General features: G+C 35.8%; 1 protein-coding gene across 1 annotated transcript in view; it reads right to left on the bottom strand.

Moving 5' to 3' along the window:
* The window catches only part of LOC128213244 (phospholipid scramblase 1-like), a 28,815-nt gene extending 5,746 nt beyond the window's left edge, over window positions 1-23,069 (bottom strand). Inside the window, exons 1-7 of the mRNA XM_052918814.1 lie at window positions 22,890-23,069; window positions 22,247-22,330; window positions 9,490-9,588; window positions 8,128-8,205; window positions 6,313-6,389; window positions 5,562-5,689; window positions 3,724-3,844 (exon numbers count right to left, since the gene is read on the bottom strand). Coding sequence (XP_052774774.1) covers window positions 3,724-3,844; window positions 5,562-5,689; window positions 6,313-6,389; window positions 8,128-8,205; window positions 9,490-9,588; window positions 22,247-22,274 — 531 coding nt within the window. The 5' untranslated portion in view covers window positions 22,275-22,330; window positions 22,890-23,069. The remainder of the gene's footprint in view (window positions 1-3,723; window positions 3,845-5,561; window positions 5,690-6,312; window positions 6,390-8,127; window positions 8,206-9,489; window positions 9,589-22,246; window positions 22,331-22,889) is intronic.
* Between the last annotated feature and the right edge of the window lie 260 nt (window positions 23,070-23,329).

Raw genomic sequence — 23,329 nt, 5'->3', positions numbered from 1 at the left:
GCATAAAGTAGAGAACGCCTAAAGTAGCATAACAATGAAAACATATGTACCAATGGACCTTAAGCAAGTAAGAATGACCTATGCAATTACATTAAAGGGTTGAAACCTTCTCCACACTCACTGGACATACTGGATACAGTGCCGTAGCTACACTGAGGTTTTTTTGGCATATAAAAATTTCTATGGCTCTAAAAATTATGTTTTTTTCGACCAACTTCATTTGCCTCAATGTACACAACCCATCGACCAAAGATACTTTACAAAGGGGGGGGGGGGGGGCATGCTCCCAAACCCCATAGACCGTTCTGCCTCGGTGTATTTTTAAGTCGGGCTAAGGCACTGGGATATAAATATATGTCTCTATACCAAGTTCAATCAGGATATTTTTGTACTGGGCATGTGAGGCCATGTGTGTACAATGTTTACTTACTGGGATAATACTTCTACAATAACTGCTAAATCAATAGATAAATTATGCTGTAAAATAAATGTTTCTCATGATTCAAGTATGATGATGTACATTTGGAATCAAACTGAAGTACAGGGACAGACCCCCAAGATCTGTTTCTTGCTTAAAAGATGCATAATTGAGGTATAACAATCGACTATCTGCCATAAATATAGGAGTTAACACACAAGCCTATGACTTATGATAAATATAGATAAAGGTTCTCAATTATGCTTTAATACTCAGAATATAATATGAAACAGACTATAACTGCTCTTGTATTTTAGATCAGCCCACTAGTGGTTGCATAGCATAGATAGTTTTCTTGAAAATATATATTTATCACCTCACTTTTGTGTTTTTATTCAATAGTCACTTGACAATACAGCTGACAGTCATTATTACAAAATTACTTATAAATTATATAATAAACCCAAATCCTGGATTAATGCCATTCAATTTAAGTGCAAACTTCAGAAGTCATTTTGAAATATAAACCATTAACATTGGGTTATGGAACAGTCAAAACAGCGATTCATATGAGTGTGAATCAAGCATACAGGACAAATTCTAGCTCAACCTTGTCAGAATACAGCATAAATAAAATATTATCTGTAAATGTACTATATTGATTATAAGCTGTCAAAATTATATTAATGTAAATATTAAAGTAGTGATATCATTCAGAAATGAACTTATCACAAATAAAGGTGAATAATATTATTGGATGTTAATCCATTCTAAAAATACAATACATACAATGTATTATTGAATGATATCTTCTCAGATAGCATTCATGCAGTTCATTTTAACTTTCATCTTTACATATTGATTTGGCAAAATTTATGTTACACTTTTAAAATTACAGATATTAGTCTGATCATCTATTTATGTTTGATGTGATAACATTTGTCTCTTAAAGATTTCTACATTTTTAACTCAATGACCAAAATATTAATGATGTTTCGTTGGACCACAAAATTCACAAACTACATTTTTCACAAGTTTCTAAAACTTATGATAACAAATTTCACAGTTTACCTGGTAGTGTGACTTGTGAAATCATTTTCTGCATAATTTGAATGGCAGTTGCATGTTGGTAGACAAAACCACTCGGCTTAGAAAAGCTTTATTAATTCAATAGTAGGTAGACTATTTTATATTAGCTTGATTGTACAGCAGCTACAAGCTGATGTGAATTTTTCATAAGTCTGTTTCCTGTGTCCAAGCCAGTACCACAGTGCCTGTTTGAAAAGCCTAGTCTGGAGCTGAAACCCACAGCGTCATTGGTGGGAGGTGGACAGACACTTATACTACATAGACATCTCTAGCCCTTTATCAATTTAAGCTTTCTTATTATCTATTGAAATAAAAATAAGCAAGTTTTGATAACTTTAAAAGAACATTGCTTTTAAATATTAAGCTAGAATTTGCCCTGTACGCTTGATTAATACCCATGTGGTTGATCTGTTATGTATGCCAAGTTCAATGTTTCACATTTTAATGTGCGTATTTCTTTGTTGAATTACTTGTATCAATAATTGAGTATTTAACCAATGTATTGTTTATTTTTACAATTGCTTTGTTCCATTCTGAACTAGACAAAGTATTTAACAGCCTTGAAAACAAATAATAATAATAATAATAATAATAATAATAATAATAATAATAATAATATTAATATTAATAATAATAATAAAAGCTTTATTTACCAAAGGTTACACATTTAGACATATGAGAACATATATTCTAATTTTCAATATGGCCTTCAAAGTAAAGAAACAAAAGAAAAAGCATTATTCTTGAAAATAAGTCACTAGTCAATGTTAAAACTAGAAAGATACATTTACATATAAAATTATTAAACATTCTGTTAATAAATGCATTCATACCCAAACATTTACTGACAGACACTCAAAGGACATGACTATAAATTAAACATATACATATGTTAAAGAACATGTAAAAGAACTTATCATTCACACAATAAATGAAGCTTATAATTTCCTTTGAATGTATTAAGTGTTTTCAAGGTACGTATATGTAAAGGAATGTCATTCCATATATTTTTGCATCATAATCTAGGACAGTTAAAATTATTAAGTAAAATCTTAATGACTTAAAGAAGGACTTGCTAGTTCTGTTTGCTCTGCCATTCTTAATTAATATTATCTTACATAATAAGTTCTAACTATTACTTAAAACATTGGTTTGGAAATGTTATGGTCAGACAAGTAGTTTTTATAGATTTACTACCTGCTGCTATATGTTGGACTGCTACATAATAAGTTCTAACTATTACTTAAAACATTGGTTTGGAAATGTTATGGTCAGACAAGTAGTTTTTATAGATTTACTACCTGCTGCTATATGTTGGACTGCTACATAATAAGTTCTTACTATTACTTAAAACATGGGTTTGGAAATGTTATGGCCAGACAAGTAGTTTTTATAGATTTACTACCTGCTGCTATATGTTGGACTGCTACTTATCATGTTTACATGTTCAATTATCAAACACAGTTAAATTTTTGTAAAAACTGCCAAGTAAAATACAATGTCCGAAATGTTATTGTTTTCATTTATTTGCCTGTGGACAATGCACATATCTCCAAATCCATTGTGTATAATAAATGTAACTGTAACAGCTGTCAGTGGCGTGATGGCTACTGCCGCACGTCGCCTTGAGGGTACAGACCATGTTAAAGGGCACATAACTCTTGAGACTGGTAGGGCTACAATATGTCAGATACTACCACACATCATGATGATAATGTGAACCAATTATCTGTTATTGTGGAAGTATATCGCACCATCGAGTCCAATATAGCAACAAAGTGTAATAATGATCTTCAATGGTACATAACTCTAGTTATGAGTAGGCTTACTGTGACTCACAGAGAATATACAGGCCACCACTTCACATCAAGAGTGATAATATATACCAAGTTTCTGAGTGATATTCCTAAACCTATGAGAAAAGTTACAAAAGACGAAAACGAAAATGATAAGGCAATCATCGCTAAAAATATGCTTAGCACTTCTACCCATTATAATAGTAATACAAGCCAAGTATCAGAGTGATTTCTCTAAAACTGTGGGCTTAACATCTACGGTATATATGATTTGTACATATTTTTACCAACAGACCAACGGTACTCCAATATACTCCCCTTCAAAAAGTTTTTCCAGAGGCTTATTAATTATTAAGTATTAACAAAAGTTCATTTCAATACATATCACCTGTACAGCTTAACTATACAATCCGGTCTTACCGGGAAATCGATATCCTCTGGACAACAGACTGCCTGGCATGGGCAACACGGTCCCCACGCTGTAAACATGTGGTTGTCCGCGGCATCACATATCTGGATATGGGGCTTCCACTTGGAGTTTCTAGGGAAAACAACATGCATAAAATCAGCAGTTATTTCAGTTCTGGTATGTTATACTGTAGTTCTCTAAATCTTTTTATCTATACAGTTATAAAACCAAACAATAACTAAATCCAACATATTAATACTAACAGTATGCTGCACATGTTATATGATAGCATACTGTTCCTAAGAAGACACTAAAATAAAACTTTTATATTATCAGTTGCAGAAATTCTTTGAAGGCAATGAAGATACAATCCATACTTTATATGGATGACACTACCTTATGAGAAATGGAGGAATCGTACTTCTTAATAACCTGTGGTAAATTTGCATATGGAAATTCTGTAACTGAGGCCAAACTTAAAGGAATTCAGTATAGATGATTCTTTCTTGACAAAAGTCACTTGAAGTAGACACTGGAAAGACTCATTAAATTGTAGTGTAGAATGTCCAAGACTACAGAAACATAACTCATTTCCACACAAAACATCACCAATGTCAGCCCACATAGTTTCCAAATATTTATAATTCTTTTCATTGCTCTATGGTTATCATTAATTATCAGTTGCTTAAACATGCACAATTAACTTAAGATGGATAGCAAGTCATAGAAATAGTGTAACAAATTTTGCCAAATAAGAACATTATACTTATCTTCCATGTCAGATAGTGTAAGATAGGATCTCGACCCGAGCGTAGGGTGTTTTGCGGAAACGAGATTTACCGAGTTTCTGCAAAACACCCTGTGCGAGGGTTGGGATGAACCTATCTTACATGAGCGGCCATGGTAGATGCTTTTTCTCCCACCTTAGTTAAACAAAATTAAGTAAAAATGTATTTTTTGCAGGAACTCTTTTGTGTGTAGTGAAAATAATTGCGTATGGATATGTGATAATTCGTGGATGTCATGGATATGCACGCAGTGATTCAGATTATGTTTATAGTCAAATCGGTCTTTAAATAGTTCAAAGGAGAGTAAAGCATTATTTCTTGAAAGGTGCGTGAAAAATGTTTTATGGTGACATTTGAAGTGAGAAATAAGTTATTAACGTTCTAAATATTGCCACAAGACAAAGTTTCCATGATGCTACAGACGACATTCTCCAACAAGGGAGGTAATTACAATGTGATGACCATTAAAAAGGGAGTTCCAATAGGGTATTTTATCTTCGCCTGTGGGCAAAAAATTATTGGATCTACTTATCTGAGGTGGGAGAAATAAATATCTATCATGTGCTTTCCATGCAGTCGAGAGAATCGAACCCTTGGGCGTGTGCAAAAATTTGTTTTCTGAGATACCGGCTAAACAGTGTTACCAAGGGTCTGATTTTCCTATCTGGTCTGGAAACAATGATTGCTATGTTTTCTTGCATCCCTTAAACTTTCAAACATTATCAAATACACTGTGCAAATTAAGTGTGTGAGTTGTTTACTGACATTATGCCAGGTAGTTATTTGAAATGACGCTTGGTGTCAAAAAGTCGTAAGAACATCGTAATTTACTGAGTTTTAATAATTTAAATTACCTTTTAAGGTATGCGTTAAAATATTTTATATTGGTACCTTGTTGGCTTGACTCAAAATCTTCCATGGGAGTTAAGGATCCAATCAGACAACATTGGCATTAATAGTTCAACAGGTTTTCAACATGCCACATAATCGGTTTGAGAAATATTGTGAAAATTTGCAAAATTAAAATAATCTTTTAAATCATGTCTCCCTGTTTGACTTACCCAGTCTTGATACGGCCAATGAGCCTGCCTACTGGTGACTCAACGTTGATGACCATCTGACAACAGCCCCCACCACACCAGCAGCACCCCATACAACACTTGAAGTCACGTGACATACGCACGATCTCCTGCAATGTAAATGGTCAATGCTAGTGAGTTTAGCTGTCTAAATCTTTCTAAGTATGGCTTACGACTGGCTTCATACCTCAGGCTTTGAAAATTCAGATTTCAACAATATATTTAAGTGCAAGTAATCATGTAACGAGTATTGTGCTGAATTGTTAGGGAATTATATTGTGTAACATTGTCATACAAACCAATTACTCTAGAGCCTGGTTGTTATAACCAGACACTATTGACTAGAATAAAACCATGACAACATACATTTATTTGCAAAGGTTTCCAGTTTATACCTTGATATGATGTTGAAATGAAAAGATGCTTATGTCAGTGTCAGCTGCCATGTGCCCTATCATCATGTTAGAAATGGAGTGGTGTGAATTATGCTAGCAATGGGTCGTAGGCAGCAAGTGACAACTTTTTAAAAGGGTGATATAAAGGGATTTCAGTTGAGCGAAATGTTGAATGGCCCTTTATGCAGGCCATTACAGGTGACTGTTTGGGCAGTTCCAACTGTATATAAATCAAGACTGTTAAAATTACATTTAGTGGCAATTGACCATAGAAAATTGCATTTAAAATTGTAGAACTTATATTAATATCATAATTTAAACTAAGAAGATTCACTGACCTGAGTGTTGTTATCTGTCATATGCAGGTTAAAACCACGGTTCATGGGGCAAAAGCACCTCTCACACAGGCTTGACTCTGAAAGTGAAATGTACAGTAATGACTCTGAAATATGAACATTTATCTACTGTTTGCAATCTGTAAATCAGTTTACAGTCAATCATTAAAACAAAGCTCAATCAAAATGCCATTCTCAACCTAAGAGACAGTCATTTGTACTGCATCATTATTGGATTCAAACATTTCGTTTCGTACACTTCAAAGAGTTTGTCACTGCACTGAACGTTCTTTCAAGTGTTTTTTAGAGCATTACTCTAATGGCTCTTTGGGGTGAATTCAGTTGCAAACCAGTACATGTATGGACGCTTTGTAGGTGTTAAGAGGCCCTGTGCAGAAGTAAGATCAACATAATATTGTTAAAGAATATGCCAAATCACTTATGACAGCAGTCAGTTTCTTTCATAAAAGAAGTCAATCACAGGCAGATACACTTGCATTCATTTGCAAACAGAAAAATCTGCTCAGTTTTAAAGTTATGAGAAACTGCAGTGGTTGAAATTAGCACAAGCCTGCAAGCCCTGCACTGGTAAAATGTCTTTTGGGCTTGCTAAAATGCTGAATTTTATAAAGCAGGGCTTGTTACAAAATTTGATGCCAAGCATTAGTATAAGCATTCGGGCTTGTTCATCCAAAAGTCTAATTTTGATGACTGGAAACTGCATCAAGTTTAAACAAAAGAAAGCTGTGTTATAATTTCATTCTTTTAAGTGTATAACTTTCACCAGTAAAATATATAACATTATTTCTTTTTTATAACACATCTTAACATGTCTGTTTCCTTTAAGTCGATGAGATTCAGGAGAACAAATGAAAGCAATATCACTTAAAGTTCAAGACAAGATGATGGTAATTTCACATTTCAAGCTGAGTACAAAAAGTAATTACTTTTATTCTTATCTTCATTAACTGGCAAAGTTCTAAACATCTTCACAGTGACATTCAGACTTCCCATCACTATCATGGTATATTTCATACAAAGAAACATTGAAATTAATTTTTCTACGAAGAAATCAATGCTTATAAAAAAGAGCATTTCATGCTGAAGTCAATGTTTATCTCTTGATATATTTTGTTATGTTTTAGTCAAAATGGGGCATAAGTCAACCAATATTATTGCCACAGCCGTGGTCTTGCTCACATGTGTGTATTGTGTCTTAAGTACCAAGTTCCATTTGAATATCTGAAACACTTTTTGAGCTAAAGCCAAGATTAAATCCTTTGCATGTGGACACAATATCAAGCCTATCATAAAATCTCATCTTTTGTCTTCAAAAACTAATCAGCTAAACCTGGGGCTGCAGTGTGATGGGCTATTTATACTGGTGTGACACCATGATGGGCTATTTACACTGGCGTGACACCATGATGGGCTATTTATACTGGCGTGACACCATGATGGGCTATTTACACTGGCGTGACACCATGATGGGCTATTTACATTGGCGTGACACCATGATGGGCTATTTACACTGGCGTGACACCATGATGGGCTATTTACACTGGCGTGACACCATGATGGGCTATTTTCACTGGCGTGACACCATGATGGGCTATTTACACTGGCGTGACACCATGATGGGCTATTTACACTGGCGTGACACCATGATGGGCTATTTACACTGGCCTGACACCATGATGGGCTATTTACACTGGCGTGACACCATGATGGGCTATTTACACTGGCGTGACACCATGATGGGCTATTTACACTGGCGTGACACCATGATGGGCTATTTATACTGTGGCGACACTTTACCTTCTTGTACAAAGAAGACCTGCTGCATCTCCTTGTTTAACACAGCATACCGATTCCTTGTCTCAAAACCAGTCAACACTGAAAACAGTTCAAAAGTGTAAAAAAATTACTTTTTTAAACAATACACATTCAATTCAGACAAAATCCTTTCTAGCTTTCACCAGACAGTGAGCCGTTGTAAATCTGAGGGTCAAATTTGTGAGAGTTAAACAAATGTTTTTTTGCTAATCAGCTTTCAGGCAGATTTTTAACAGATTTAGAAAAATTGAATTTTCTGTTGCTTTCCCTTGATTTAAGAAAGGGGTGATCAAATGATACACCATTGTTAACTACTTTTCCCTTTACCTCTAATCCATATCTTCCATTCCCTCTACCTATTAACTAGTGATAAAACTATTATAGAGTACAATTGATAAATTGTCGCTGACAATGTCATGTTGGTGACAATTAATACCGGTTGTCCAAAATCGATCAGGCTAAAGTTACTTCTGATAATTATGTACTATTTTTATTTTTACCTCTCAACCATATCTACCATTCCTATAACCTCTCAACCATATTTACTATTCTCCTTATCTCTCAACCAAATCTACCATTCCTATTACCTCTCAACCATATCTACCATTCCCTTTACCTCTCAACAATATCTACCATTCCCCTTACCTCTCAACAATATCTACCATTCCCCTTACCTCTCAACATTATCTACCATTCCTATTACCTCTCATTGACAACCATATTTACTAGTCTCCTTACCTCTCAACCATATCTACCATTCCTATTACCTCTCAACCATATCTACCATTCCCCTTACCTCTCAACAATATCTACCATTCCCCTTACCTCTCAACCATATCTACCATTCCCCTTACCTCTCAACCATATCTACCATTCCTATTACCTCTCAACCATATCTATCATTCCCCTTACCTCTCAACAATATCTACCATTCCCCTTACCTCTCAACCATATCTACCATTCCCTTTAACTCAGAACAATATCTACCATTTGCCTTGCCTCACAACCATATCTACCATTGTCCTTGCCTCACAACCATAGATCTACCATTCTCCTTGCCTCACAACCATATCTACCATTCTCTTTACCTTGCAACCATATCTACTATTCTCTTAAGCTTTCAACCAGATCTACCATTCCCCTTACCTCACCACAATATCTACCATTACATTCACCTCTCAACTTAAGCTTTTCCACTACCTCAAGACTATATCTACCTTACCATTTACCTCAAAACCATAGCAACTGTTTCCTATTTTATTATGAGATAATGTTTATCAGTATTATTGAATAAATCAGGTAAATTGAAACACTTTTTGTTCTAATGCTGGATGCAAGACTTACCCTCGAGCATTTCAATCTTCTGTTTGATGAAGAGCTGGTCAACGCCCGCCAGGTACTGCACACTGGCTGGTAGGCCACTCTCCGTCAACTGCATGCCCACTGCAAAACAATGAAACATAATCTGAATAATGGGTAAAATCAAGTCTGCATGCCCACTGAAAACAACTGGTTTTCACAATTTCTGTTTGAAATCAAGGAAACAATCTGTACAAAACCAAAGCATATACAAATTTGACATGTTACAAAAAACTGCCAATTTCAAACTACGAAACAATAATGAAGTCCTCAAGGCTCACTAGACGGACACAAACTACATAAAGAATCAAGAGACACAAACTGTGAGAAAAATGTAATCAAGGGACCCAACCTGCGACACAATCGGTACAAATAACAATTGGATGCAAAATAAATATTTTTGAACAAAGATCTAATACAATCTAGCTTCATCAATTGTGTATTACCTTTTAACATATTAAATATATGTACATGAAAGTAGAAAGTAGGCCTGCATACTTTTATAACCATAAAAAAGACTCTATCATGGGCAGATAAACATAACATTTCAAACATTTGACACATTTGTGCATGTATGGGCACTATCTACCCAATTGGTTTTAGAACTGCGGTGGTCAACGACCTTAATTACACTACCAATCTGCTATAATAGCAGCAACTGCGATCTGCACGATTAGCTTGCTAAAAGTAGCCCTGTAATAAGTATTCATCATATGTTGCCTTTAATATTATGCAATAAAGCTGCATTGTTGCGTAACAATGCAATTAAAGTATTAAATAAAAAAGCAATTATGTTCATATTGACAAGCTACAAAATGCATTATAAAAAGCAGGATAATCAAATAGTTTCAAAATATTGCCTATTGAATCAAAATAAATACATCTAAGGTATATATGTGGGTTGTCATTTTGGCTGCACCTTGTACACTAGTAATGTGTAATTGCCAGCTATCTGCAAACACAACTTCTATTTCTGTACTATAATCATGAAAAACATTACTACAAGAACATGCACATGTCTAATAATGGCTTATACTAATGATATCACATCACCTTGTATAAGTAAAGGAATTAATTCACCTATCAACTGAAACAACTCAACATATACATATACTGAATCACAAGATCACAGTCAAAGGTTTTTGGACTAGGGCACTTGTGGCCTAGTTCATAGCCGTAACCGCGATGTCTGCATTTTCAAGCCGCATCTGGGGTTCACTGATGTAATGTATTCATACGCTGTATTTTGATTGGATTGCCGTTAGCGAATTTGAATAATCAAAGTAGTACCAGAACTGATTACAATGAAAACATCCAATAACAAAATTTCTCCTAACAAGCTAATTGTATGTTCTTTTAATGAAGCACAAGAAATGGGTACGTAGCGAGTGAGTTAATCCGGTTAACTACATGAATGTTCTTGCATACAGTCAGATTAAACGCAATAAGAATATGAACATATTGGAAAAGTACGCATTGACATTTTCCGTTCAAAGCTCTTTATTTATAGACTGGTAGCCGCTTTCTCTTTTATCCGAAAAGCGACCAGTATCAGCTAACCACGGTGTGCGTCACGCATTCGAAATGTCTTGTGGGTCCGTAAACCGAATCAAGCGTGCGGTCTAAGTAGTAAACAACCAGGATATTTGTTGTTGTTTTTTTTAAAAAGTATTGTTATCCTTTTTATAGAATGTTGGTATTAATTTATTAACAGGGCTGTTCTTTTTTTCGACACAATTTGCATGTTTCCGTGACATTTTCTTTTTAAATACAAACTTATTAAATACAGCATGATTTTTGGTATTGATTGTTTAAATACTATTAATGTAAAATAAAAACCATATGCGGCGTATCTGTCTAACGTTATAACTTGTGTTTTTGAGGAAAAGTAAATTCGGGTACCAGTCTACTGTATTGACTCATTTACTCTGATCAGAGCGGCCGAATGATTCACTCATGTACATGTTATCACTACTTCCGGATGCTGATGATGTGAATTTTATACGTGTCATATTGAAGAAATATCAATAAAGTCGCCATTGAATGATTATCACCATCAAACGGATTTATTGTCATCTTACCGTAGATAGCATGTTTAATTTGACACGCTGAATTTCAAGCAATACAAGTTCGTTTGATAAAATCATGTGATTTCAATTTTGCAAAATGGAGAAATATCAAATATGCGCATACTTATTTATAAAGTTTCATTCTAAATGAAGCCAATTGTATGAATATGCGCACAGCATTTGGCTTACGAATATGATGAGTGTTTACCTACGTGCATAGAAATGTCCTGGAGCCATTCTCAGTGTAAGTACATTTTGTTCAATGACATTGTGTGATAAACCATCGGCATTTGCCTGCTCACTTTTGATTTCTACTCTTATCATGCACCAGTCAATTGTTACCACCCCCCTCGGGGTATACTAGGGAAAAGGGCAGTGTTTTCACCTTGCAGTTGTCCTCGCAGTGCCTGATGATTGCGGTGGTTTTGTCTTCCCGCAAAATATAGCAGGGAATTACCCTTACCTAAGATCCTTGGGGTGAGAGGTTATTTGGCAGGGATTTTACCACCAGTTCGTTCCCACAGGGTAGGGCAGGGATTTTAAAGGGGATTGGTTGGACTGAAAGTCCAGTATTCCCCAGACCTGGTGGAGGGGGGGGGGGGGGGTGCGGGCGTGGTTACATTTGACTGGTGCATAAAGTTTTTCTGAAGACGCTTTGTGCTCACTTTTTGTTTCCTAGCCAAGAATGAAAATCAGTAATCTCCCAATGTTGTGGCATAGTGAAGTAATGTAGATTTAACCTCACAACAGTCTTTCTCAAATGCTGTCAAGGCTTTTTTTATGCTTAAGAATAACTTACCTGGCGATGTCAGACCAGAAATCGTCTTGGCATGAGATTGGATTACTATGGATGCACCAGTCAATTGTAACCAGGGCCCCCACATCCGGGGGTAAACCGGGGAAATGGGCCGTGTTTTTACCTTTCAGGTGGCCCCGCAGTATCGGGTCTTCGTGGAAAATACAGTGCGGATGTGGCTTAACCTAATGTCCCTTGGGTGCTGGGGGGATTTGGTGGGGACTTTGCCATCAGATCATCCCTGCAGGGCGGGAATTTTAGCTTGGGTTGGCTGAACCGAAAGTAAAAGTCCCCGCTATTCCCTGGACAGGGGGGGGGGGGGGGGGGGGGGGCATGGTTACAATTGGCTGATGCATAAGCTTGCGTGAACAGTCCCTTTAATAAACAACAAGTGAAGCTAATGTTGTATTAAATTTGAGACAAACAAAAGGAAGACAGTACAAAGTTCAAAAAGTGTGACCAATTTGAGAATACCCGGTACCTTACGTAATTTATAAATTTTCATGCGATTCAGACAATTTAAATGCTAGAAATCACAAAAAAAACCATTCCCTTGAATTATTCCTGTCATAGTTTATACTCATAATCAAATTTCAATGCACAGCATTTGAAATAATTTCAAACAGATGAAAAACTGTTATTTTTAAAAAGCACAATACATTGTTTATATTTTATGTGACCTAACATTAATATAAAAATTTATTCAGATAATAATTTAGAGACTTTTCTTGCACTTGAATGTGAACAAGTATGCTTGGGATTGAACACTAAGAAAAAACAAATTTCAAAGAATGAAATTAAATGAAGCACAAAATATACAAAAATTGAAACTTTTTAGACTTTCAAAACTTTTATACTAAATACGGTTACATAAAATGATGAATACATTTGTAGGATTTGATATCCCACTAAATGTAACCGTTGGCTTCGTTCATTCTAAACTCTCTCTCAGTGAGAAGGAATAAATTTTATTCACTGCAGTTGTTTTCTAACTTTATGAAAATAAGAACAATGGAAACAATGCATTTACTACTGTTGATCAGTGCAGATTGTGGGAGGTCATGGTTGATTTCACTGAACCACCAATAAGCCCTGCCGAAATTGGATTCTAATTGGTCAGTCAGTTGTTTTTGGTAGGCATGATTAGTATGAATCTTAATTTTAACCATCATTTATGAATGTTTACAAAATCATTGAATATTGAAATAACAAGGGAAATGTTAGTTTGCATAATGAAAGCCATGAAATATGTGAAGTATTCAAAAAGAGACCATTTTCCAGCTTGTGTAAGTATCGAGAAAATTATTAAGTAAACTTATTTATTGCTAATCTTGAAAATGTTGAAATCTCATGTTTAAGCTTGGTTGGTATGTTATTGCAATATGTTTTATTCATTGCAATATTAATGTAAAACATTTTTATGTTGACTTAAGTTCGTAGATAAAAACTAATGGTATAGGTGATATGAAAATGATCTCTTAAGTCTTTAAAATCCATTTTGGTTTTGTGAGTTTTTTGCTACAGTCTTGATCAGTTTAGCTTTTGAATATTTTCAAAGTAACTGCAAAACAAGTCCAGCTGTCTAGAAAGACTATGTCAAACCCTTACCAGATAAAATTTCTAGTGTTTTCAAATTACCACCTTGGCAATGGATTTATCATAACATAGGATATTAATGCTAGTGGTTTTAAAGAAAATGCTAGTGTTTTTGTATTCGGAATGATATATCATAAGTGGCACTAAATTGAACATAATTTATAGTTCTAGTTTATAAAACACATAGCCCCAAGTACATGTTGATCTAAGATTTAAGGCTTGGATGGAGTCAGGTCAAGAAAATTGCATGTAACATTGTTAATACATTGTACTTTCCAACGCAAGAACTGTTTGTTTATTCAAGTAAATAAAGCAATCCCCACACCAAGGAAATGTAGTATTGCTTAACCAGCTCAATTGACATCATGAGTTGGACATTAAATTGCTGCAATTAAAGGCAAATCTAGATATTAGAATTATTCAAACTCTGATTGAGCAACCTTATTATAGTTTAATATATATATGAACTACTTTTGCGAAATTAAAGCTTTTTTAGATTTACAAGGACGGGTAAAAGTATTTGTAGTAAAGTAAATGTACTGCAACACCTGATACATGTTGCCTAGGAATCCTACAAATTCTAGGCACTCCAAATGTTACAGTTCTATTCAATTCGGAGTGCCTGAAATGAAAGCTTCTTGATTCTACATTCAACATCTTTCTGTATGACCAATGACCAGGAGAATCATGAACCTACAACCATTTGCAACTATTGAGATATGGAGCTATCAGGACAGAGACAGAGGACAATACAAGAATGGCCCACTGTTGCATTTATTGATGATACAAATATTATCCAAAGTATGGCCCTGTGGTTTAAAGCTCCCCTGAAAAAGAGGTGACAGGTTATCTATATAGGATATAATTACATCATTGAAAATCTTCTCTGAAACTGCAAATAACAGACCTTTGATATAAAATGACTTAATCAAATTAAAGAAGTATGTGTGCTTTGGTTAACATACGCCAACCACGTAAATTGATTTGTTTAGGTCTGATTAAACGACACTGAGATTTTCAAAAGAACTATGACTTTATCTGATTAAACACTTTAGCCCCCCCCCCCTCCTCCCTCTACCCACACTTTTAAAATTTCCTTTGCAGCTTGCAAGCAGTTTTAGTCTAAAGTTTAAGCTAGCCCATCAAACAGTGACCCCTTGTGATGTGAAACGATTTGTTTAATGCTTAGAACATGGTTATCAACATTCCCCTAAATGAAGCCCTAGTCCATCAGTGCTTTCAGCACTTTGATTATTGATTGCAATACAGACCTGTACTCTTATGCAATACATAGTAAATAGGGTAACAGGTATTTGACCTCATTTTTCTTGAGAGTATGGAAATTATGAAACATTTGTTTTGAAATACAAAGTGTACTGCCCTACAACAGGAGATTGCTGTGGCTACTATCAGCTTGAAATTTGCTTAAAACATCTAGCCAGAATAAACATAAATTGAGCAAAACACAAGGCTTGCCACTATAACATACTAAGATTTGTCATTTATATAACTAAAGTTTGAAGAATTTACATTTTTGGATCACATTTGAAAAGATTAATTTCTATGTACATTACTAAGTAAGAAATGTATTGTCATTTAAAGATGTTTGACACCTGGAACAAGTGACAGGCTGAGGTATGAAGTAGATTTGTGCCCTAACTTAGTAATAGGTTTTGTTTATTATTACTAAACTAATCCATTAATTCAGCATAAGTGCAATAATTTAAAAACCTTATTTCATTAGCGTTTTGGTGAGTGCATCTATACCAGCAAGTGAACATGCATGAATGATTAAATATCTTAATAAAACTAATTGTTGTTGACTCAATGTTCTTTAAAGGGGCTATACACCGTATGATGAATTAGCGAAAAAAAAGGAAATTGTCAAAAACTGACATAAGTACACAGTCATAGTTTACAAATAATTTATTTTTTGCAGTTTTTTCGTATTTTTCCATTAAAAAAGATTACTAGGTTTGTATACCTAGTAGAATTCATTCTTATGCGTGTTTGGCTAGTCGATGTTATCACATGATATTACCAAGTTAGGTATATAGCTTAAATGTTCCAAATGGTTAGGGTCAACCTTCGTAGCACAATGCATACAACACTGGATTGCAATTTTGGCGACACCAGTTCGAACCCAGTCTCTTTTTTTACAGTGTGGTATTTTTTTTTACAATTATGACATCAAAGAGTAAAAAAAAAATTAAATAATTGTCCTGAGATTTGTTACAGAAAAAAACTTTTTTTGGCGCCAATCTGGTGTATAGTCTCTTTAATCACCGGTTGCTTAGGACTACAAGAAGGTTATATGGATGGATTATGGGCATGATTACCCTGGTGGCAAAGTGGAACTTTCTTATAGCTGTCTTATACCTGTGCAATCCGACAAGATAATGTGCTTGGATTGCAGAGATGGTTCGTCACCCATACGATTTCTTATGATAGTCATTATTTATAAACCAGCTTGGTAGTAGGTTTATGTATAGTTTTTGTTGAAATGCAATTGTTTTACATTTTACAGATGTTATTGATGTTGAACAGAATTTATTTAAAAACAAACTATAAATGACTTTTTTCAATCAAAATACTTTCAATAAGTTAATTGATATAACACAGTTTCAAACAAATCTCATGTTGAAATCAAACTTAGCATGCACAGGGCAAAGACATAAGTTCTATGATATCCTTTCCAAAATCACGTTCAGTCTGCATATATAATTTTAATCCACTAATTAATTAAAAAAGAGCTGTCACAGTATGTGACGAATGCCCCCGAATGTGACATTGACCTACGAACAAGGTCAGTACATGAAAAGTTGATCTTGCCTTTACGTGTCAATACATATGGCAAGTTATTTTAAATTGCCTCTGAACATAAAAAATACCACACATACTTGACAACCTACACTGTTATGTCCTTATATTCAGAATTCCCTTGTGATTAAACACTTAAAGGTAGGGACATGGGTCTTGCACATGACACATCATCTTCGATATGGAACACATGTAGCAAGTTATTTTAAAATCTGTCCTTACAAGAGAAAGTTACAGCCCGGACACGGCAACCTATACCCTATGTCCTTGTATGCAGCACTCCATTGTGAATAAACACTAAGTGTGACCTTGACCTTTGAGGTAGGGACACGGGTCTTGCATGTGACACGTCGTCTTGGTATGTGGAACACATGTGGCAAGTTATTTTAAAATCTGTCCATACAAGGGAAAGTTACAGCCCGGACACGACAACCTATACTCTATGTCCTTATATGCAGCACTCCATTGTGAATAAACACTATGTGTGACCTTGACCTTTGAGGCAGGGACACGGGTCTTGCACGCGACACGTCTTCTTGGTATGTGGAACACATGTGGCTAGTTATTTTAAAATCTGTCCATACAAGAGAAAGTTACAGCCCGGACACGACAACCCATACTCTATGTCCTTATATGCAGCACTCCATTGTGAATAAACACTAAGTGTGACCTTGACCTTTGAGGTAGGGACACGGGTCTTGCACGCGACACGTTGTCTTGGTATGTGGAACACATGTGGCAAGTTATTTTAAAATCTGTCCATACAAGGGAAAGTCACAGCCCGGACACGACAACCTATACTCTATGTCCTTATATGCAGCACTCCATTGTGAATAAACACTAAGTGTGACCTTGACCTTTGAGGTAGGGACAAGGGTCTTGCACATGACACGTTGTCTTGGTATGTGGAACACATGTGGCAAGTTATTTTAAAATCTGTCCATACAAGGGAAAGTTACAGCCCGGACACGACAACCTATACTCTATGTCCTTTTATGCAGCACTCCATTGTGAATAAACACTAAGTGTGACCTTGACCTTTGAGGTAGGGACACGGGTCTTGCACGCGACACGTCGTCTTGGTATGTGGAACACATTTGGCAAGTTATTTTAAAATCTGTCCATACAAGGGAAAGTTACAGCCCGGACACTACAACCTATACTCTATGTCCTTTATATATGCAGCACTCCATTGTGAATAAACACTATGTGTGACCTTGACCTTTGAGGCAGGGACACGGGTCTTGCATGCGACACGTCGTCTTGGTATGTGGAACACATTTGGCAAGTTATTTTAAAATCTGTCCATACAAGGGAAAGTTACAGCCCGGACACGACAACCTATACTCTATGTCCTTATATGCAGCACTCCATTGTAAATAAACACTAAGTGTGACCTTGACCTTTGAGGTAGGGACACGGGTCTTGCACGCGACACGTCGTCTTGGTATGTGGAACACATGTGGCAAGTTATTTTAAAATCTGTCCTTACAAGAGAAAGTTACAGCCCGGACACGACAACCTATACTCTATGTCCTTATATGCAGCACTCCATTGTGAATAAACACTATGTGTGACCTTGACCTTTGAGGCAGGGACACGGGTCTTGCACGCGACACGTCTTCTTGGTATGTGGAACACATGTGGCTAGTTATTTTAAAATCTGTCCATACAAGAGAAAGTTACAGCCCGGACACGACAACCCATACTCTATGTCCTTATATGCAGCACTCCATTGTGAATAAACACTAAGTGTGACCTTGACCTTTGAGGTAGGGACACGGGTCTTGCACGCGACACGTTGTCTTGGTATGTGGAACACATGTGGCAAGTTATTTTAAAATCTGTCCATACAAGGGAAAGTCACAGCCCGGACACGACAACCTATACTCTATGTCCTTATATGCAGCACTCCATTGTGAATAAACACTAAGTGTGACCTTGACCTTTGAGGTAGGGACAAGGGTCTTGCACATGACACGTTGTCTTGGTATGTGGAACACATGTGGCAAGTTATTTTAAAATCTGTCCATACAAGGGAAAGTTACAGCCCGGACACGACAACCTATACTCTATGTCCTTTTATGCAGCACTCCATTGTGAATAAACACTAAGTGTGACCTTGACCTTTGAGGTAGGGACACGGGTCTTGCACGCGACACGTCGTCTTGGTATGTGGAACACATTTGGCAAGTTATTTTAAAATCTGTCCATACAAGGGAAAGTTACAGCCCGGACACTACAACCTATACTCTATGTCCTTTATATATGCAGCACTCCATTGTGAATAAACACTATGTGTGACCTTGACCTTTGAGGCAGGGACACAGGTCTTGCATGCGACACGTCGTCTTGGTATGTGGAACACATTTGGCAAGTTATTTTAAAATCTGTCCATACAAGGGAAAGTTACAGCCCGGACACGACAACCTATACTCTATGTCGTTATATGCAGCACTCCATTGTAAATAAACACTAAGTGTGACCTTGACCTTTGAGGTAGGGACACGGGTCTTGCACGCGACACGTCGTCTTGGTATGTGGAACACATGTGGCAAGTTATTTTAAAATCTGTCCTTACAAGAGAAAGTTACAGCCTGGACACGACAACCTATACTCTATGTCCTTATATGCAGCACTCCATTGTGAATAAACACTAAGTGAGACCTTGACCTTTGAGGTTGGGACACGAGTCTTGTACGCCACAGGTTGTCTTGGTATGTGGAACACATGTAAAAAGTCATTTTAAAATCTGTCCATACAAGGGAAAGTTACAGAGCCGGATGGCCGGACGGACTGACGGACGGTGCGATTTTAATATGTCCACCTTCGGGGGCATAAAAAAGGTTGTTTGTTTTGTCGACAGAGTGTTCTGAAAATGTAAATTCTTTTTAATCCAAAATCTGATAAACATTCTGTCAAAAAATCTGTCAACTCCTTATTACCCCAAAACATATCGAAAGGATGTAGTTTCTACTCCTGAAAAAGTACTGTTGGTTCCTTCAAACTAAGTTAAACATGAACTTTTCAAACTGTTTAATTTTTAGCCTCCCCACCCACTTTTGCATTGTGGAAGGCCCTTAATGTTCAGTGAAGTTATTCAGTTATTAACTTTGTCTATTGTCATATTCGATAAACTGGTTTACATTTTAATCTGTGAAGCGCGAGGGAAGTGGAGTTTATACTTCGTTTATAGCTTTCTTATTAAAACTCTGATTACTCCTATAAACCGTGCTTATAAGGTATGACCTGAGCAACTGCGTATACATCATTAAATGAGAAATTAGAGAAGTTGTTTGGCAATACTATTAATGGAGGCATGTAGCAATACCATAAACACTGAATTCATATAAACCATACTGATCAAATAATAAAGGTCTACATGTATTTAAAGTTCATAGTCCTACAACAAATCAGTTGCTGTATTTCTTTATCATGCTCTGAATAGCTAAAAGTTTTAGTTATTCATAAAAATTATGTAATGGTTATTAGAATGTATTTACCAAAATAAATGTTTAAATGTGAAGTAAATTAACAGGCCTGCATTTCATATCTGTTTATTTTTGGTAAATAAAATTAACAACCTTTAATTGCTTTTTTGTTTTGAATGATATTTTTGGCTACTAACCACTGACGCCACCAACAAGGAATCATGTCATACTTTGTTGTACCTTGATGAGCAATACCGTGAATGCAGTGTGATGAGCAATGCTGTGAATACAGTGTGATGGACAATGCCCTGAATGAGCAATGCTGTGAATACACTGTGATGAGCAATGCCCTGAATGCAGTGTGATGAGCAATGACTTGAATGCAGTGTGATGAGCAATGCCATGGATGCAGTGTGATGGGCAATGCCATGGATGCAGTGTGATGAGCAATGCTGTGAATGCAGTGTGATGGGCAATATGCCCTGAATGTAGTGTGATGAGCACTGCCATGGATGCAGTGTGATGAGCAATGCTGTGAATGCAGTGTGATGAGCAATGCTGTGAATGTAGTGTGATGAGCAATATGCCCTGAATGCAGTGTGATGAGCAATGCCCTGAATGCAGTGTGATGAGCAATGCTGTGAATGCAGTGTGATGAGCAAATGCCCTGAATGCAGTGTGATGAGCAATGCTGTGAATGCAGTTTGATGAGCAAATGCCCTGAATGCAGTGTGAAGGGCAATGCCGTGAATGCAGGGTGATGAGCAATACCAGGAATGCAGTCTGATGAGTAATCTCAGGCAATGTGATGAGCAATGCTGTGAATGCAGTGTGATGAGCAATGCCGTGAATGCAGTGTGCTGATAAATGCCATGAATGCAGTGTGATGAGCAACGCTGTGAATGCAGTGTGATGAGCAATTCCATGGATGCAGTGTGATGAACAATGCCGTGAATGCAGGGTGATAACAATGCAGTGAATGCAGTGTGATGAGCAATGCCATGAATGCAGTGTGATGAGCAATGCCATGAATGCAGTGTGATGAGCAATGCCATGAATGCAGTGTGATGAGCAATGCCATGAATGCAGTGTGATGAGCAATGCCAAGAACGCAGCGTGATTTGATTAGATGTCTGATTGCATGGTCATTTTGATTAAATAACGCTTCTGTTTAATATCTTTGTTACCAGATTTATTTCATATAAGCAAGTTTATGATGATTTAATAAAATCAATATAAGAACAATTGGGAAAAAAAAATGTCATCCTGTATGAAAAAACATAATTTTAAACACCAAAGACTAAGAAGTGTAACCTACAAAACTTAAATTTTTGTTACAAATATATATAATAATCAGTTTCAGGGGAAAAATGTTCACCAAAACATGCAATCTATATCACTAAATAAATAAATCATTTACAGGTATTAAAGCAAACAAAAATTATTGTAAACATTAACGTGACACTTGTATTCAAAATCAATACATACAATTGTAGGACAATCATAAATTTTGAGTGATAAACCTATAACTGCTTACTAAATAATGAATTTTTGAAAAATATTAATTACTAATAACAAGACTTTAACCATGTATTTAAAAGCAAAAATGCACAAATATTAAAAGACTGGTGGGTCCTAGAAGATACAGTGATCAACTATCATCTCATAAGGTAGGATTATCATGTTTTCTGCACATTTTTTTCAACTTAAACATGGGATCCTTCATAAAAAAACATCAATTTCAGTATTTATTCATCCATTTTGGCCCATTAAAACAATTGTATTAACTGTTGAACATCTTATTTGGGAGTAAAATTGCATCTTAAAGCTTTTTTTCGAATTTTTTTATTGAAAATGTCATGATCACTAAATCAAATATTCCAGGTATTATTGAGCTATGTTGGTGATAAATTACAATTGAATCATCTCACCAGTGCTTTTGTCTGATCCAACATAATGAGAAACAAATTATTTATGTCAACTTATAGTAAAACGTTTAAATATTTTGTAATTTATAAAGGTATACTTACTGCCTTGTGGCTGTTTATCTACTGACATTTTGATGCCTGTTTTTTCTGAAGTCCAGAAACAGAAAGATTGGTCACTTAGTGAACCTGAAAAATAAATCCACCAAATTTATGATATAACACCAGGTTTGACTTTATAACATAAGACTCATGAATAAATCTTGGTTGTTCAACCAAATCATTTTACTCCATTCAATGATTCATAATAAGAATTATCTGACATGAATGACTGCTTCAAACTTCACCATATACCTGCAGTAATTTAAATTTTAATACTGTAATTGTAAACAATTCACTGTTCAAACAAGGTCAGTGATTAAAAAATCTTAAGGACTGTTAACCCGCTCTTTATAACACTTAACACCAGGTACAGTATAAAATCACAACCTTATATTGCAGATTATTACTATTTCGCAACTACTTTTTTGTGCATCCTACAAGATCATAAAAGGGCGTGGCATTGTTAAAAGTATAAGGTACATTCAACAGGAGACAGTCAGAAGATACATTTGACACACAGGCAATACATATATAGATCATGCTAGGAGCTAACCTGTGCAAGCAGACACCTAAGCCAAGCCAATGTCCGCAACAAACAGTAACACAGTAATGAACTTACTAGCAACAATGTATAAATTTACAGTACCTGGTAGTTAAACGTCAATAGTTTTTCTCTTCAGAAGACTTCTTCGATCTATTTCTCTGTAAACACTACAGTATTTCACTGATAACCAATAGATTTTCGTTAGAACTCTTCCAAAGAATTTGAACTCTCCCACTGATTATGAACAAACTAACCATATATTTTGAAATACCCGACCTGTTCAACTATGTCATCGTTTCTGAACCCGAACAGGGCTATTTATAGCTCGACATTATTGAAGTAAAAGTAGTAATTCGCCTTAATCCAAAAGACCAGAATGCTTTGCGACAAAGGTGACTTCCGGTTTATTTCTATCTATCTATCTATGAATACTGCCGAACCCCTCTTTCGAGTATTACTGGCAGGTGCGCGTCGGACTGTTAGTAAAGTGAAAGAAAGAAATAAAAGATAACATTGTGAGACATGGAATAGAAAAACAAAAT

Source organism: Mya arenaria, chromosome 2 (genome assembly GCF_026914265.1).
Source record: "Mya arenaria isolate MELC-2E11 chromosome 2, ASM2691426v1".
In the NCBI taxonomy this organism is placed as follows: domain Eukaryota; kingdom Metazoa; phylum Mollusca; class Bivalvia; order Myida; family Myidae; genus Mya; species Mya arenaria.
This window is presented reverse-complemented; position numbering and strand designations above follow the sequence as displayed.